This window comes from Alexandromys fortis, unplaced genomic scaffold (genome assembly GCF_014885135.2).
Source record: "Alexandromys fortis isolate MF-2015 unplaced genomic scaffold, M_Fortis_MF-2015_v1.1 scaffold_230, whole genome shotgun sequence".
Classification (NCBI taxonomy): Eukaryota; Metazoa; Chordata; class Mammalia; order Rodentia; family Cricetidae; genus Alexandromys; species Alexandromys fortis.
The window spans coordinates 1,934,935-1,951,147 of record NW_026068206.1 but is presented as its reverse complement, the minus strand read 5'-3'; the positions used below and the strand labels follow the sequence as shown (position 1 = coordinate 1,951,147).

Here is a 16,213-nt window from a genome sequence, read left to right as displayed (position 1 = left end):
ACTAAAAAAGTGACCGGAGTTAACAACCACTGGTCATTAATATCACTTAATGTCAATGGACTCAACTCACCTATAAAAAGGCACAGGCTAAGAGATTGGATACGAAAACAGGATCCAACATTCTGCTGTTTACAAGAAACACACCTCAACCACAAAGACAGGCACCTACTCAGAGTAAAGGGATGGGAAAAGGCTTATCAAGCAAATGGACCTAAGAAACAAGCAGGTGTGGCCATACTAATTTCTAACAAACTTAACTTCAAACTTAAATCAATCATGTCAAGTCAGAGAAATCCAGGCAGAGCACCCATCAGTGCTGGAATGTGGAAGCTCTTTTTCCTCCGTGGGAAGAAGTGCAAACATTTAGAACTGTTTTTTAGACCTAAGTTCCTTCCATAAAAGTACCAACATTGCATTTTTGGCTATCAGCCGAAAGTAAATCATAACACATCTGATTTCTTGTTATCTTAACTGACCTTTATTCTTTTTTTCTTCCTTCTATTCTTATTTTCTTCTTTTCCTATCAAGTCTTATGGTAAGTTGAACCTTGTCTTAGCCACTTTGATCTTTCCCAGGCCCCCAATAGCTTCACCCACACAACAAATACTCTGGCTGACTATCAGGATAAAAAGAGAGAGGGAAAATGGCATTTTGTAACAGCTATTTTTCATTGTAGCTATAAATATAACTTTATCATGCCGGTGAAGACCTGAGCACAAATTGCCACTGAATGCTCAATTTTTGCATAATATCCTTCCTTCCTCTATATTTTAAATGTTTAGCTTCTTCATTTATCACTTTCTTAGTTATGTAAGAAACTGAGAGGGGGATCTTTTCTTATTTATTTGTTTGGGAGAGAGAATCTAGCTATATATCTCAGAAAAGCCTTGAGCTTGTGATCTTTCTATCCTATCTCTGCTTCCAGAGTTCTGGGATTACAATCATGGGCCACCTTCAAATTATAATTCAATTTTTCAATTTCCTTCTTCCTTTATCTGCAGCCATGTTTGTATTCACAGTCAACTAAATGTCTCAAAGAAATGATCATTGCTAGCCAACTGAACAGAAAACAAAAATTTGCCTTGTATACATTTGATAGATCAGTGTCTAGAATGTACATGAAAATAAAAAAAAATTTAAACACCAAAAAGAAATTAAACCCAATTAAAAGTAGATAGACTAAAGAACTGAGCAGAGTTCTCAAAGGAAATGCAAATTGCTAAGAAGCATTTCAAAAAATATTTGTCTTGCGGGTCTGGATTACTGCACCCTAGATGATTTTTCTTCTAGCTTCATTTATTTACCTAAAAATTTCATGACTTATTTTTTCTTAAAAGCTGAATACTATTCCATTGTGTAAGTGTACAAAATTTTCACTATCTATTCATTTGTTGATGGACATATATGGTGTTTTCAATTCCTGGCTATTTTAAGTAGAGTAGTAACAAACACGGATGCACAAATATCTCTATAATAGGCTGTAGAATCTTTTGAGTATGTGTACATGAGTGAATCTTGAGGAAGATTGATGCCCAGCCTCTTGAGGAACCACCACACTAATTTACAAAGTGGTTGCACAAATAAATATACATTTCTACTAGGAAGTAATAAATGTTCCCCTCTTCTTGAATCCTTATCAGCATGTACTCTCATTAGTGTTATTGATCTTGGCCATTGTGACTGGGGTAAGATGGAATCTCAAAGTAGTTTTAATTTGAATTTTCTTGATGGCTATGGATGGTGAATATTTATTCAAGTGTTTTTGAGACAGTTATGTTTCATCTTTTGTGAAGTCTTTGTATAGTTATGTACCTGAATTTAAATTTTGTTTTCTTGATTGTTTGGGTTTTAGTTTTTTGTATACTGTAGATAATAACCCACTGTCTGATGTATAATTGGTAAGTGAGAGGCACATAATTTGTGGGTTGAGAGATACTAATTTAGAGGGCAGATTGATACTGTATCGATTTAGCAAAAATGGTAATAGGTAGATTCAACATGGAGACTTCAGCTCCCCAAACAGATTTATAGTATTTAGCATGTGTCTTCAACTGTGGAGAAGACCTTAAATACAATTAAAAGTGGTGCATTTCCTCCATAACATCTGTGCCACTATCACACACACACTGGCATATCTTTTCACACCTGTTATTTTTGTGATGATCCCCCCACAGCAGTTTACATAGTACATTCTAACACCATGAAACCCAACCATTCAAGGAAGCTTCCCAATCAGCATCAACTTGATTTTTCTATGTTGTGTGACAAAAGTATATAGTTCCTTCAATAATAAAGCCTTACCACCAAGTTCTGGTTGTCAGCAAAGTGTAATGTGATAGCTTTCAGGGATTTATGGGTGACCTTTGACCAACAACCCGAGGGGAGGTGTTCCACACTTGGCACTGGCCTTTTAGCTTGGCAACCTTTGGCTTTTAGAAAGAGCATAATCCCATTTAGGGTGACTCCAACTAAACATATACATAAATATTGTCTCTGTGTGTAAGTATGTACATATAAATATAGAATTTATAGCTTTTTCAAACATTCTATTTTTTTTTAAGTCAGGGCCTCACTATGTATTGCTGGCTGGTGTAAAACTAACTATGTAGACCAGTTTAGCTGTAAATTCATAAAGAGAAACAGCCTATCTCTGCCTCTCAAGTGCTGAATTAAATGCATGTACCACCATGCCTGGCTCTTCAAACATTTTAATGTTAGTTATCCCATCTACAACCCTCTCCTCTGCCCTATTCTCCCATCCATTTCTGCACCTAAACTTCCATTACCCTTATCTCCCACTTCACATAACCAGTGTTCTACTATTCCATTCTCTTCAGATATTTATTTTTCCTCCCCATGGTCTTTTTCCTAGTTTCCTAGATTCCACAAGTACTCCAAGGTAGGCATACAAATATAAAAACTTGATGGTAATCCACAGAACACTCCCACTTTAAGTGGGTGGGTGATGTGAGATTCCCCTCTGTATGCTGTGAATACCATTGTTGAATAAATAAATAAACTGCCTTGGCCTGTTGATAGGGCAAAACTTAGGTAGGTGGGGAACAATAAACTGAATGCTAGGAGAAAGGAAGCAGAGTCAGAGAGAAGCCATGTAGCCCCACCGGAGCCATACAGAACTTTAGCTGGTAAGCCACAGCCACATGTTGATACACAGATAGATTAATAAAAATGGGTTAAATTAAGATGTAAGAGTTAGCCAATTAGAAGCTAGGGCTAATGGACCAGGCAGTGATTTAATTAATCAATTTCTGTGTGATTATTTCGGGGCTGAGCAGCCAGGAACCAACAAGTGGCCTCCTTGCAACAGGTAGGATGAAGATAAGAAACTAAGAAAGGTATTTAGAGATAAACAATGAACTAGAAAAAAATGCATAAATAAAATAATGTTTGGAAGTCAGAAAGAAGGGAGAGTGATGAAAGAAGGGAAAGTGATCAGCTGTAATAAATGTTGCCGATAGGTTAAGTAAAATGAGGGCATAAAATTAGCTTTAGCAACATGAAGTTGAGGATAAGAAATAAAATGTTATTTTAGAACAGAATCAGAAACAGTTACTATACTAAATATTTGAAATATTTTTTGTACTTAATTCTCACAGTGGTCTTGAGTAGCATAGAAAATTCTTGGTTTCATATTGTCATTATGGAGTAAAATCTTTTTGTAAAAATTCATTTATTAATTAATCTAATTGACACATATATCCCTGTATTTATCACATAAAACATGACATTTTCAAGTATATATCCAGTATGACATGGTTAAATCTAGTTAATTATCATATGCATGACCTCACTTTTTTGATGAAAGCATAATAGCCACTGTCTTAATACTTTTCAAGATGATAATATATAATCATTAAATACATTCATCATGCTGTGAAAGCAACGTTTCTTATTTAATTATAATTCTATATTTTGACCAAGAACTACTCAATATAATCCACATTTTAAAATCTCATTCACCAGAAGCTTTACTAGAAATGTCTGTGTTACTTGAAGAATATATTACTGGCATCAATTTCCCTTACCATTCCACTTTACTTAACCCCATAGCACTTCTCAAAATTACTAATTTTGCTTATATTTTTCTACTTCTATCTTCTATATTGTAAGTTAATTGAGCATACTGGTCATTTTTTTATTCAATTGTATATCACAAATATTAGAAATAATGTTTAGGACATAGTCCATATGTTTTGAAGGAAGGAAATATTATTATAAAATAAATAATTCATTTGTAATTCATTGCTAGGTTAAAGAATAATATATTCTCACCAAAGTCTTTCTAGGAAAAACACATGCAGATGGATATGATAAATGGAAACTCTTCTTTGACCTTCTTAAATGTGTGACATTTAATATTACATATTAAATGCCACATCCTATAGGTAGATTAATACTGATTTGAAACTGGCTAATGTATTTTCTTAAAGAATCATAGATCATCAGTGCTATAAAAGATTATAATAACCATCTAATAAGTTCCTTCATGTCAACCATACGGTAATATTTAATGTGTTGGAACAACACAAAAGGCCACAAGTATCTTAGTTACTAACTACCTTTATTGGATAATAGGGTAATCTAATGCCAGCCCTTTAGAAGACAATGAAGAAATCCCTAAAGACACTACCCCAGCAAACTCCTTCTTTAGTCACTCTTAGGGAGGCATAACAAACCCCAACCTCCCGTCTTCACAAACCTGTAGACATATTTATGTGGGTGTATGTGGTGCCAGTTTTCAGTCTATGCACCAGAGGGCCATGTTCATGTTATTTGGCTGCATCCCAAGACATAAAAATGCATGTAGTTCATAAATGAGTCATTTCTTTCTAAAAATAAATAAATAAATAGAAAAGAGAAACTTAGGAGTCCTGGGAAAGATGGGGGCAGGCTTATTTTTCTGGCAGTCTAGTTTCTTCACATGTTTCTTCTTCCATTTAATGTGGTACAGCAAATCAGTCTGATAACTTGTATTAAATAAGTGAGTGGGGAGGGATGTGCACAGCCTGCCCTTAAAGAACTGGCAGTTTAGATGGAGTAGAACTCTTTTACAGAAGCAATAGAGTAGCCAAAGCAGAGCACAGGTAGGAACAGGGAGCTAAATGTATACAGTTTTGACAGCATTCTTAAGATAGCTTTCTTATCTCCCTGTTCTCAAGTGCTAACTCCCTCATCTTCATTAGCTGTTGGTTAGAAAATCCTAAAACACTACAGCTTTAATATGATCACTTAATGTGTTCAAACCTGTAGGTTTAGAACACTTGCACTAATGGGGAAATGGAATTACGTAATTTCTTAAGAAGGAACTTAAGGAGAAATTTCATGGTTGAGCTATAATGAAATGTCTGATTCACCAATATAAAGCACGTTGTATTCCCCTGTTGTGTGAGATATTTATTTTATCTCTACCTAGATGTCAAAATTTCAGAGGCCAGTGGGGAGACTATTGGTACATGGGGGAGAAATGTGAACAACTCTGGAACACTTTGGACCTGATTTTAGTAGCAACATTGCCTGGAATAACACTGGCTTTAATTGTTGGTGTGGTAATCCAGATTATCCACTACTGTAAAGGAAAGCCAAAGAAGAATGAAGATCATCACAGGTAAAAGACTTCTAAATACTTTAGAGAAAAGTAGATAGTTTCTCATGTGATCAGCAAATGAATCAAGATATAATGAATGCCGTTTATCATGCATGCAATGTGTATATTTTCTTTCCTATTTATCAATATTACAGATCAAAGTCAAATTAACATTGCCAAATACACATATTTAATTTAGGATTTTTGTAGAGAAAAATTTAAAAGCCCTTCTCTAAATAAAAACAAAATGCAATTGGCAAAGTGTCCGATTTCAGGGTTTCTTTCCACTAAGGCAGTGTTTGTGTGCCCCATGCATTCTTCCCTGGTGATGTGGGAACAAACGATCAGACACTGCTGTGCTAGTCCATCCAACTCCCTTATGCCAGTAACAACATCCAAGACACCAAAAGATGAATCTAATAGCCTTGACTTCGATGAGACTCTGTCTTATTTAACTAATTTTACCTCCTTGGGCTTTAATTTCCTCATCTACAAAATAGTGATGTTTATAATCAGACCTACTCACTTCACAGATGGTGAGGATAAGACTAAAAGCAGCAATCAGGTATTGTCTGTTTATTATGCATGGCAAGATGAGTTACAAATGTTTCACGCCTATGAATTTATTTTAGTCCTATTAACAACCCTATAAAATACTGATGAGACTACCAAGGCATAGAAAGATCAAATAACTTGGCCAAGTTTGTGGTCCAGAGTCTGGTTATTGGACATAATTCCATGCTGTGCTCATGAAATCTGATTAACTAAAACAGTGTTAAAGGTGGTATGCCTTTATGCATCACCTTCATTTCTTTACATAAAACAAGCTCTATCCTTTTCTAGTTTTCAACTTCTGAACTAGAACTATGAAGTTGAAATATCAATGTATAATCTTATCAGTTTTCTATCAATTAAAATTCCATCTACTTTACTTTGTCATTCCTCTGTGGCATGATAATGTTATCTTCCAAGCATGATGGGGATTCTTTAAATATTATTTTTTAATGAGAACTAACTGGTACTGTTTGCCTCATATTGATAAGGACTGGTTTTCAATTTGTAATAAAATCTGTGATTTGAACTGTCATAGGTATTTGTCTGTTGAAAGAGTAATATTAAATTCACCAATTATTTTATCATTTTAAATTTTGAATCTTTGCTCCATTATTTCATATTTTAGGTGCTATATGGTGCATGTGTGAGTGTGTTCACATGTTTATCAACATTAGTGTTGCAAATTCAACTTAATATGAAGAATTTTATATTTTCAGTTGATATAATTTTTAAACCCTTTAAGACACTAAAGAATCACCATAAGTAATATTTATGTAGGTCACTTTAAAAATAGTCTCTGTAATTTTCCTATCCCAATGTTCTGTTAGATTTATCATCTTTATTTGTTGTGAGGAGCTGCGGGCCGTTTTCCATGGCCCAGCTTCCGCATGGCTAGCTTTACCCAAAATAATTACATGAAAACTGTATTCTTTTAAACACTGCTTGGCCCATTAGCTCTAGCCTCTTACTGGCTAACTCTCACATCTTTATTAACCCATTTCTATTAATGAGTGTAGCACCACGAGGTGGTGGCTTACCAGGAGGAATCTTAACCTGCATCCATCTTGGAGAGGAAAAATATAGCATCTGCCTCACTTCCCTTCTTCCCAGCATTCTGTTCTGTCTACTCCGCCTACCTAATTTTCTGTCCTATCAAAGTCCAAGCAGTTTCTTTATTAATTAACCAATGAAAGCAACAGATAGACAAATGACCATGACCCTGCTCCATCATTATGTTCTGTTAGATTTATCATCTTTGTGTGTATGTGTGTCTGTTTATGCAATGTGAGAGTAGATGCCCATAGACACTAGAAGAAGGCATCTTGATACCCTGGAGCTAAAGATATAGACAGTTATGAACTGCCAAATGTGAGTGCAGGAAACTGAATTTGGGTCCTTTTGAAGAGCAGTCAGTGATTTTAACCATTGAGCACTTAACTTTAGTCCTCTATTCCAAAGGTCTTGATCAATGGACATATATTCCAATTCTCTTTTTTCTATTGACTCTGTGACTTTGAGTAAACCAAAATTCACTGTTTTTTCATTTACACAAAGAAGAATATATGTCTTACTTCTTCACTAGTCTAAGATTTTAATGAAATAATTAATGATTATTATTGATAATGATAGTTAAACCTGACGCTTTATTCTAACAAGATAGTAGTAGCCTTCATAGGGTTTGAACTCATTTCTGGGCTTTCTGTATACTTAAGCTAATCTATTTTCTTTCACTTAATGTAATTTTAGTTTTGAGTTTCTTTTTATAGCTCTTTTATTATCTGGATTGGGAATTGATTAGATAATTCTGAATCTACTCTATAAAATCATTTAGCTTAGTGGAGAATGTTAAGATTATTGAGCTTAAGTAAGGTTCACACCTCTTACTCACAAATCACTAAGAAGGTAGTCTAGGAGAGTTTCCGTAAATTGCCTTAGCCTAAGTTTCTTATCTGTAAATTGAATTTAAAACACCTAACTAGCAGGCTTTATATAACATTAATGAGACAATGAAATTCTTTGTGTAATATACTTCTTTCTAAAATTTACTTTCAATTGCATAATAAGTAATATAGATTAATGGTTGGATAGGAAAATGATATATAAATATGTATATATTAATATATGCAATAAAATGGTAGTGGTTGAATCAATGTGGGAGATGTATGGATATTTGCTGAAATTCCTTTTGACAGCTCTATGCTTGAAAGTTTTTACAATGAAATGTTGTATAAAATCAGATAAAGTAAGGCACGTTAATCATGAATGAGATTTGATAGATTGTAGCTTTTATCAATTCTTTTTCTTGAGTACGGTCATAAAATGTGAATATTCATTGTGTATTATAAAAACATTTATTAAGACATTTGTATAACCAGTCATGCATAATTGAATTGTGTTTTTGTTTGTATGTGCCAGAGAAGAGAGAAACATGCCAGAACTTCGACCTCGCCATAATTCTGCATATGGTTTTGATACTGACAGGAATCTTCCTCAGTCTAATCAAGGCGAGGTAAACACTGAATCTCATTGGTCAAATAACCTAAGTTTTCAGAAGACATCAAAGACAGAAATGCCATAGAGAACAAAAGTAGAGCCTATAAATGTTAAAAGTAAATGTCATTAAAAGATATAATTTCAAAATTATGATATGTTTGTTGCCACCTAGGCCTGTAGCAGTGACACTGGCAATGCTCTCTACCTCTTCTTGCCATTATTTTCTTACAGGTAAAATCAAGATAAAACAGATAACAAAGACAGGCTTGGAGAAAACTAAAACACAAAACAAAAAGTAAACAAAAGTTGCCAGAGGAGGGCAAGGAAGATATGTGTAAAAAGAAATTTACTCGAGATACTAAATCTTATATCTAGCAATATATTTCCAATTGGACCGATCATTTAAAAGAAGTCATGTGGAGATCTTGGAGACTCAATGTATTTTAGGAGCAGCTCTGAATAAGAAAATAAAAGGACCTTGTTGTCACATTAGACCACAAGTATAAGAGGCATCAGAAATGTTGTTGTTCAAACAAACCATAAAGTGCCACTGTTGTGGTTTGAAAGAAAATGCCCCCCAAAGGAGTGGCGCTATTGAGAGGTGTGACTTTGTCAGAGTAGGCATGGTCTTATTGAAGAAAGTGCCTCACTGTGGGGCAGGCTTTGAGGTATCTTTTCTCAAGCTTGACTCACTGTGACAGTCAACTTGCTGCTGCCTTCTGGTCAAAATATAGTCAGCACCATCATGATAATATTGGACTGAACCTCTGAAACTGTAAGCCATCACCTCAATTACATGTTTTCTTTGTAAGAGTTGCTGTGGTCATGGTGTCTCTTCACAGCAGTTTTAAAAAAAAAACTCCTAAGAGAGCCACAAAATCTTTTTGTTGTTGTTTTTTGTCTTTTAAAATGCAAGTAGCAAATATTAAAAGTAAGAACTGTACTGAAAATAAATAACCTGAAACTCAGTATACTTCTATAGATGTGTCTAAATAGGTACCATCTTAATATCAAGGCCAGTTAAACATCAAAATATTAAAGGTTAATGTAAACATATTGTATGAAAGATTTGTGGCAAGTTATTTTCTACCTAAAATCAAATAAATTATCTATTTTACCTTTAAAATAGCAGCATTAAAGATTTGTTCCAAACCATCTTTCAAAAAATATTAAACTACTCTGGATGAATATCCTAATGTAAATATTGTTCATATATCCAAAATGGTATTCCCTAAAACTACCAAATGGGTTGTAGCTGACTGTTTTTCTCTTGAAGTGAGCATTTGTTTTATAGGAAGAAACTATGAATTAGAAAATCTAGCATACAGAATGCACTTTTCCATTTCTACCAGTTCATTTATTCTTTTTTTTCAAAGTTCAGTGAGTTTAATATATACAATCTTGTGGTTGCTACTACAACATAATAAACAAATCCATCGCACTGAAACGTTCTCCCAAAGTCCTTTGTAGTTGACCCACCGTCCTCAAAGCAGATAAGCACTGCTTTGATTTCTCTTGTTGTCGATTAGATTGGCATTTTTGTAACTTTTTTATTGAAAAAAAAAGTTTCCGCCTCCTCCCAGCTTCCCATTTCCCTCCCCCTCCTCCCGCCCTTCTCCCCCACTCCCACTCTTCTCCCCCTCCCTCTCCAGTCCAAAGAGCAGTCAGGGTTCCCTGCCCTGTGGAAAGTCCAAGGTCCTCCCCGCTCCATCCAGGTCTAGGAAGATAAACATCCAAACTGGCTAGGCTCCCACCAAGCCAGAACATGAAGTAGGATCAAAACCCCGTGCCATTGTCCTTGGCTTCTCATCAGCCCTCATTGTTCGCCATGTTCAGAGAGTCCGGTTTTATCCCATGCTTTTTCAGTCACAGTCCAGCTGGCCTTGGTGAGCTCCCAATAGATCAGCCCCACTGTCTCAGTGGGTGGGTGCACCCCTCGTGGTCCTGACTTCTTTGCTCATGTTCTCCCTCCTTCTGCTCCTCCTTGGGACCTTGGGAGCTCAGTCCAGTGCTCCAGTGTGGGTCTCTGTCTCTATCTCCATCCATCACCAGATGAAGGTTCTATGGTGATATGCAAGATATTCGTCAGTATTGCTATAGGATAGGGTCATTTCAGGTTCCCTATCCTCAGCTTCCCAAGGGACTAACTGGGGACATCGCCTTGGGCTCCTGGGAGCCACTCTAGGTTCAAGTCTCTTGCCAACACTAAGGTGGCTCCCTTAACTAAGATATGTGCTTCCCTGCTCCCCTATCCAACCTTCCTTTATCCCAATCTTCCTGTTTCCCCAAGTTCCCCCAATCCTCCCCTTCTCACTTTTCTCTCCCCGTCCCCCCTTATCCCCAACCCACCCCACCCCCAAGATCCCAATTTTGTCCCCGGCAATTTTATCTACTTCCCTTAGCCAAGAGGATAACTATATGTTTTTTCTTGGGTTCACCTTCTTCTTTAGCTTCTTTAGGTTCACCAGGTATACACTCCGTGACCTTTATTTATGGCTAGAAGCCAATTATGAGTGAATACATCCCATGTTCATCTTTTTGGGTCTGGGTTACCTCGCTCAGGATAGTGTTTTCTATTTCCATCCATTTGCATGCAAAATTCGAGAAGTCATTGTTTTTTACCGCAGCATAATACTCTAATGTGTATATATTCCACACTTTCTTCATCCATTCTTCCATTGAAGGGCATCTAGGTTGTTTCCAGGTTCTGGCTATTACAAATAATGCTGCTATGAACATAGTTGAACAAATGCTTTTGTCATATGATAGGGCATCTCTTGGGTATATTCCCAAGAGTGGTATTGCTGGGTCCAGGGGTAGGTTGATCCCGAATTTCCTGAGAAATCGCCACACTGATTTCCAAAATGGTTGCACAAGTTTGCATTTCCACCAGCAATGGATGAGGGTACCTCTTCCTCCACAACCTCTCCAGCAAAGGCTATCATTGGTGTTTTTGATTTTAGCCATTCTGACAGGTGTAAGATGATATCTCAAAGTTGTTTTGATTTGCATTTCCCTGATCACTAAGGAGGTTGAGCATAACCTTAAGTGTCTTTACACCCACAGTTATGTCTGTCACCTCTCTACTTTCCAAATCTCTGTGTTTTCATTTCCTTCCTCCTGTCTCATCTTTTAGAAAATGCCGTGTATACTGAGTATGGGTAAAACTTATGAGAAAGAGCCCATGAAATGTTTATCAGCTAGGCTGTATTCATTACATTCTCTTCTCCCTTTCCTTTTCTCGATTTTTTCTGTAGACAAATGCTTGCTATTATTATTATTATTATTATGTCTATCTAAATATTTATATTCTTAAGTGCTGTAAATATTTCCTTAACTGGAGAAGCCATAAATGATCCATCATGTTCCAATCTAGCACATTCATCTCTTAAAAATTGTTTTCCAGTCTGAAGACTTTGTAAAATAGAAACTGACTACATCAATTAGTTACTTAATAAAGAACTGGAAAACTTTGATAGACCTATGCTGTTTAGAAAAATTTCTAGATGCACTACACTCTAAATGTGTGTTTAAAATGGCACTTTTGATAAATTCTGGCTTTTCAGATGCTAAATGTCAAATTGTTTCCACTCAATTAAGTGTGGTTTTCTTCATTCAGCTAGAGAACACATAAACAAACAAAAGAGTGTGAGTTAATCCTTGAATTGTACATGTTAAGCTTTTTGTAATTGACTTAACAATTAGATTTTAAAAAGTAGTGGTAAGATTTTGTACTTGTTAGCTCTTCTTCACCTAACCTCACCCACACCTTTGCATTTAGCACAAAATAGGTTTCAAAGTTCTTTTAATCGCAGCATGAGCATATACTTAGAAAAAGCAGTATATTCTGAACCTTTGACAGCAAAAGTGTGTATGCTGTATAATTTAGTCCTACAGAAATTCACCACTGAGTTTGCTGGTTATTTTTTACTTTTCTTTTGATCATAAATAATTAAAAAAATAATTTGCCTTTTAAAATAAGCTTACTTCCTGGAGTCTTTGCTACAGAATAAACACAGTTGAATCATTTTCATATATGAAGGTGCACAGAAGCTATATTGGGGCATTTCACACTTATTAGAGTTTCAAAAATAAATATATTTTGATGATGATAGAACAAATACTGATATAACTGGAAAATTAAACCACAAAATAGTAGCAGCACTTCAGGAGAAATGTCCTCCCCCAAAAGAGAATACTTTAACAATTAGATTTTCCAAATTTGGTAGTGATATTCACAAAACATATTCAGTTGCCAATTTTGTTATATTTATAAATCAAATAAATTCAAAATAAGATAATATATAAAACATATAATGAACATACTCTCTATAATATATGCCCCCCCCGCGCGTGCATGCACATACACACATATACACACACACATATATATGGCACTATTATTATGACTTACTTTCCCCTTAGCAGTTATTATCATTTTTCAGAAAGTTAAGTAAACCCCCTCCATTATAAACAGTTCTATAAAAATTTTAATGAATTCATGATCACTACTGCATTTTTAATGTGCAACATCTCTGCATATATTTGACATCAAGTAGGTTATTAGCTATCATTTTATTGATATATAGGTAACTAAAACTTTATCTTCTGTCATTTACCTAATTAATTTCTAAAGAAAATATATTATGTAAATCAGCAAGGCAAAATGGTCCCTTTGCCATGATAGCTTCTTAATCTTTCTCCCTTTCTTGAGACAGGGTCTCACTGTGTAGTCTTGAATGGCCTCAAGTTTATGGCAATCCTCCTGTCTCTGACTCCCAAATGTTGGAATAAAGAGTAGTGCTTCAATATTTTACTCTAAAAAGGCATTCTAGAAATGTTAAAGAACCTCATTTATTGAAAAGAGAATATTATTCTTTAAATCTTTCCTCTTGTTAGGTCAATAGGGAAGCTGGAAAAATCTTAGTGAAATTGTCTAAAACTTCAAAACCAACCTTGTGCTCTTGTGAAAAGCAAACTGTCTTACAGTCTTAAGCTTATATCCATAGCAGAAAACAACAATTAGCCAAATTGTGTATTATCCTTATATCCATTTTTATTTAAAACTTTCTATTTTGTACAAAGCTCGGCTTTGTGCATTGAAGATTATCAAGAATTTCCCCATTAAAGCAACAATCCAGGAACTCAGCAGGTAAGGTAGTTAAGGACACTAGCACCATCTTTTGGTGATATGAGAGAACCAAGCCTCTAATAAGTTGGCCTCTGACTTCCACACACTCCTATAGCATGTTCCTCCACACAAATAAGCAAGTACACTTAATTCAAAAGAAAATTAGAAGCACGGCAAAGTAGGTTTCGAAAAGAACATTATATTGGGATTCTTTTGTAAAATGCAAAACCTGCTAAAGGCAAACCTTTGTAAGATAAAACTTTATTTAAATTAAGGTAGTACTAGACATGGTTATGCATGGTTTTTATCCCAGCATTTAGGCAAATGTTACTCTTTAAGTTTGAGGCCTATCTTGTCTACAAAGGAAGTCACAGGACAGCCAGGGCTACAAAAGTAAGAACCTGTCTCAAAAATGTGTTTAATCAATGAATAGTATTTAAGATAAAATGAAAGAATTTACCTCTTGTTAGAGGCCAAGGCAGAGGATTATTCGTAATTACAATGTATTTAAGCCTCTTAGCATTACCTGTTATAACCACTAAAACCAAGCAAATTCATCTGTACATAAATGAATTCATTAGTAAATGACTAACCACCATGCATTATATATTGCTTTATATATAGCATCAAATATTTTCAGTTTATGTGGATGATTTTGTCACCAAAGAGAGGGATTTAAGAAAATCTTCTATCACTGGGAATTTAACTGAGAGATACTAATAGAATAAAAATACTCATGGTGTTGATTAATACATACAAGGCACTGATAACAAGAGGTTCAAATATGAGACTTAGAATAAATTAAGGTCCTCATTTATCTGTTACTGTATTATAATCACAAGAAAAGACAGAACATTGCTTAAAGGCATCATGATGATCTAATTAGAAAGAAACATTTTTTTTTGTTGATTGCTGTAGTAAGGAGCCACGTTGAGGTGACATGTATCATAAACCACATGTTGGGGTGAGATATGTAAGAGTCAGTTGCGACAGAGCTTGCATGTTCCAAAGTAGGGGGGTGAGGATTAGAATTATTAAGTAAAAGGAATAGGGATTTGAGAGAAATAAAAGACAGAAACCTATAATAGCACTGGGAGGGAGATTCAGAGAATACTGAATCTGCCTGCATTTATTTTCCACAAAGGGGAAAGAGGAGGCAACAGACTTCATTAACATGATATAAGGAATAGACCATGTATACTGCAGGCAGTCACTCCCAGGAACCTCCTGCCAATCCTCTTGAAAGAACAGGAATAGATTTGAATTCTCTGATCTTTGGTCAAGGAGAAGTGGATTCCCCTATATACTCAAAATGCTAATCAACCACACTGTAAGTCACAATCTCATTTGTAGTCACACATTTTGTCAACAACTTTGAGAGAGCAAGAATAAGCTCAAACTCTGTGAACTTTAGTCAAGGTGGAATAGACTCACATCTGTGGGACCTGGCAGATTACATTTGTAATCTCATAAGATTAAATCCATGGAAAAGCTTAAAGCTTAATTGTGAACATTTTATTGTAGCATCAACACATTATTTAAATCCCATACTTTCAATAATGTCATTGAAATATGGTTAATGAATACAAAATTGGGATGTGAAACATCACCCAAATATTTTCATGTTTATAAAATCTTCCCCTTTCAAGGCCTCTATTCAAAGAATAAGAAGTATATGACTCTTTTGAAATCAGTCTGACTACAGGGTAAGGTCAGTTCAGACACTCTCTCCTCTATTGCTTAGGGCCTCAGCTGGGTTCGTCCCTGGGGATTCTTAGGAATTTTTCTAGAGCCAGGTTTCTTGCTAACTCCATAATGGCTCCCTCAATCAAGATATCTCTTTCCTTGCTCTAATATCTGTCCTTCCTCCATTTCGACCATCCCATTCCCTCAAGTTCTCCTCCACCCCCCTCCACCCCCCTACCTCCCACCCCTCACTCCCAGATTTTTGTCTGATTCAATTTCCAGGTGGGTCTATATATGATTTTCTTTGGGTTCACCTTTTTACTTAGTTTCTCTAGGATCCTGAGTTATAGGCTCATTGACCTTTTTTTATGACTAGTATCCACTTATGAGTGAGTACATACCATATTTGTTTTTTGGATCTGGGTTACCCCACTCAGGATGATGTTTTCTAATTCCATTTGAATTTCTTCTGTTGAGAATTCTCTGTTCAGGTCAGTGCCCCATTTTTTAATTGGGTTAATTAGCATTTTAACGTCTAGTTTCTTGAGTTCTTTATATATTTTGGAGATCAGACCTTTGTCTGTTGTGGGGGTGGTGAAGATCTTCTCCCAGTCAGTGGGTTGCCTTTTTGTCTTAGTGACAGTGTCCTTTGCTTTGCAGAAGCTTCTCAGTTTCAGTAGGTCCCATTTATTCAATGTTGCCCTTAATGTCTGTGCTGCTGGGGTTATACATAGGAAGCGATC

General features: G+C 35.5%; 1 protein-coding gene across 2 annotated transcripts in view; it reads left to right on the top strand.

The window, feature by feature from the left end:
• Window positions 1–16,213, top strand: part of LOC126493266 (uncharacterized) — a 74,251-nt gene that overhangs the window by 16,692 nt on the left and 41,346 nt on the right. Inside the window, exons 3-4 of one of the 2 annotated variants that reach the window (XM_050130226.1) lie at window positions 5,435–5,626; window positions 8,576–8,669. In XM_050130226.1, coding sequence (XP_049986183.1) covers window positions 5,435–5,626; window positions 8,576–8,669 — 286 coding nt within the window. Of the gene's footprint in view, window positions 1–5,434; window positions 5,627–8,575; window positions 8,698–16,213 lie in introns of both variants that reach the window. The other variant, XM_050130225.1, reaches the window with a different exon arrangement.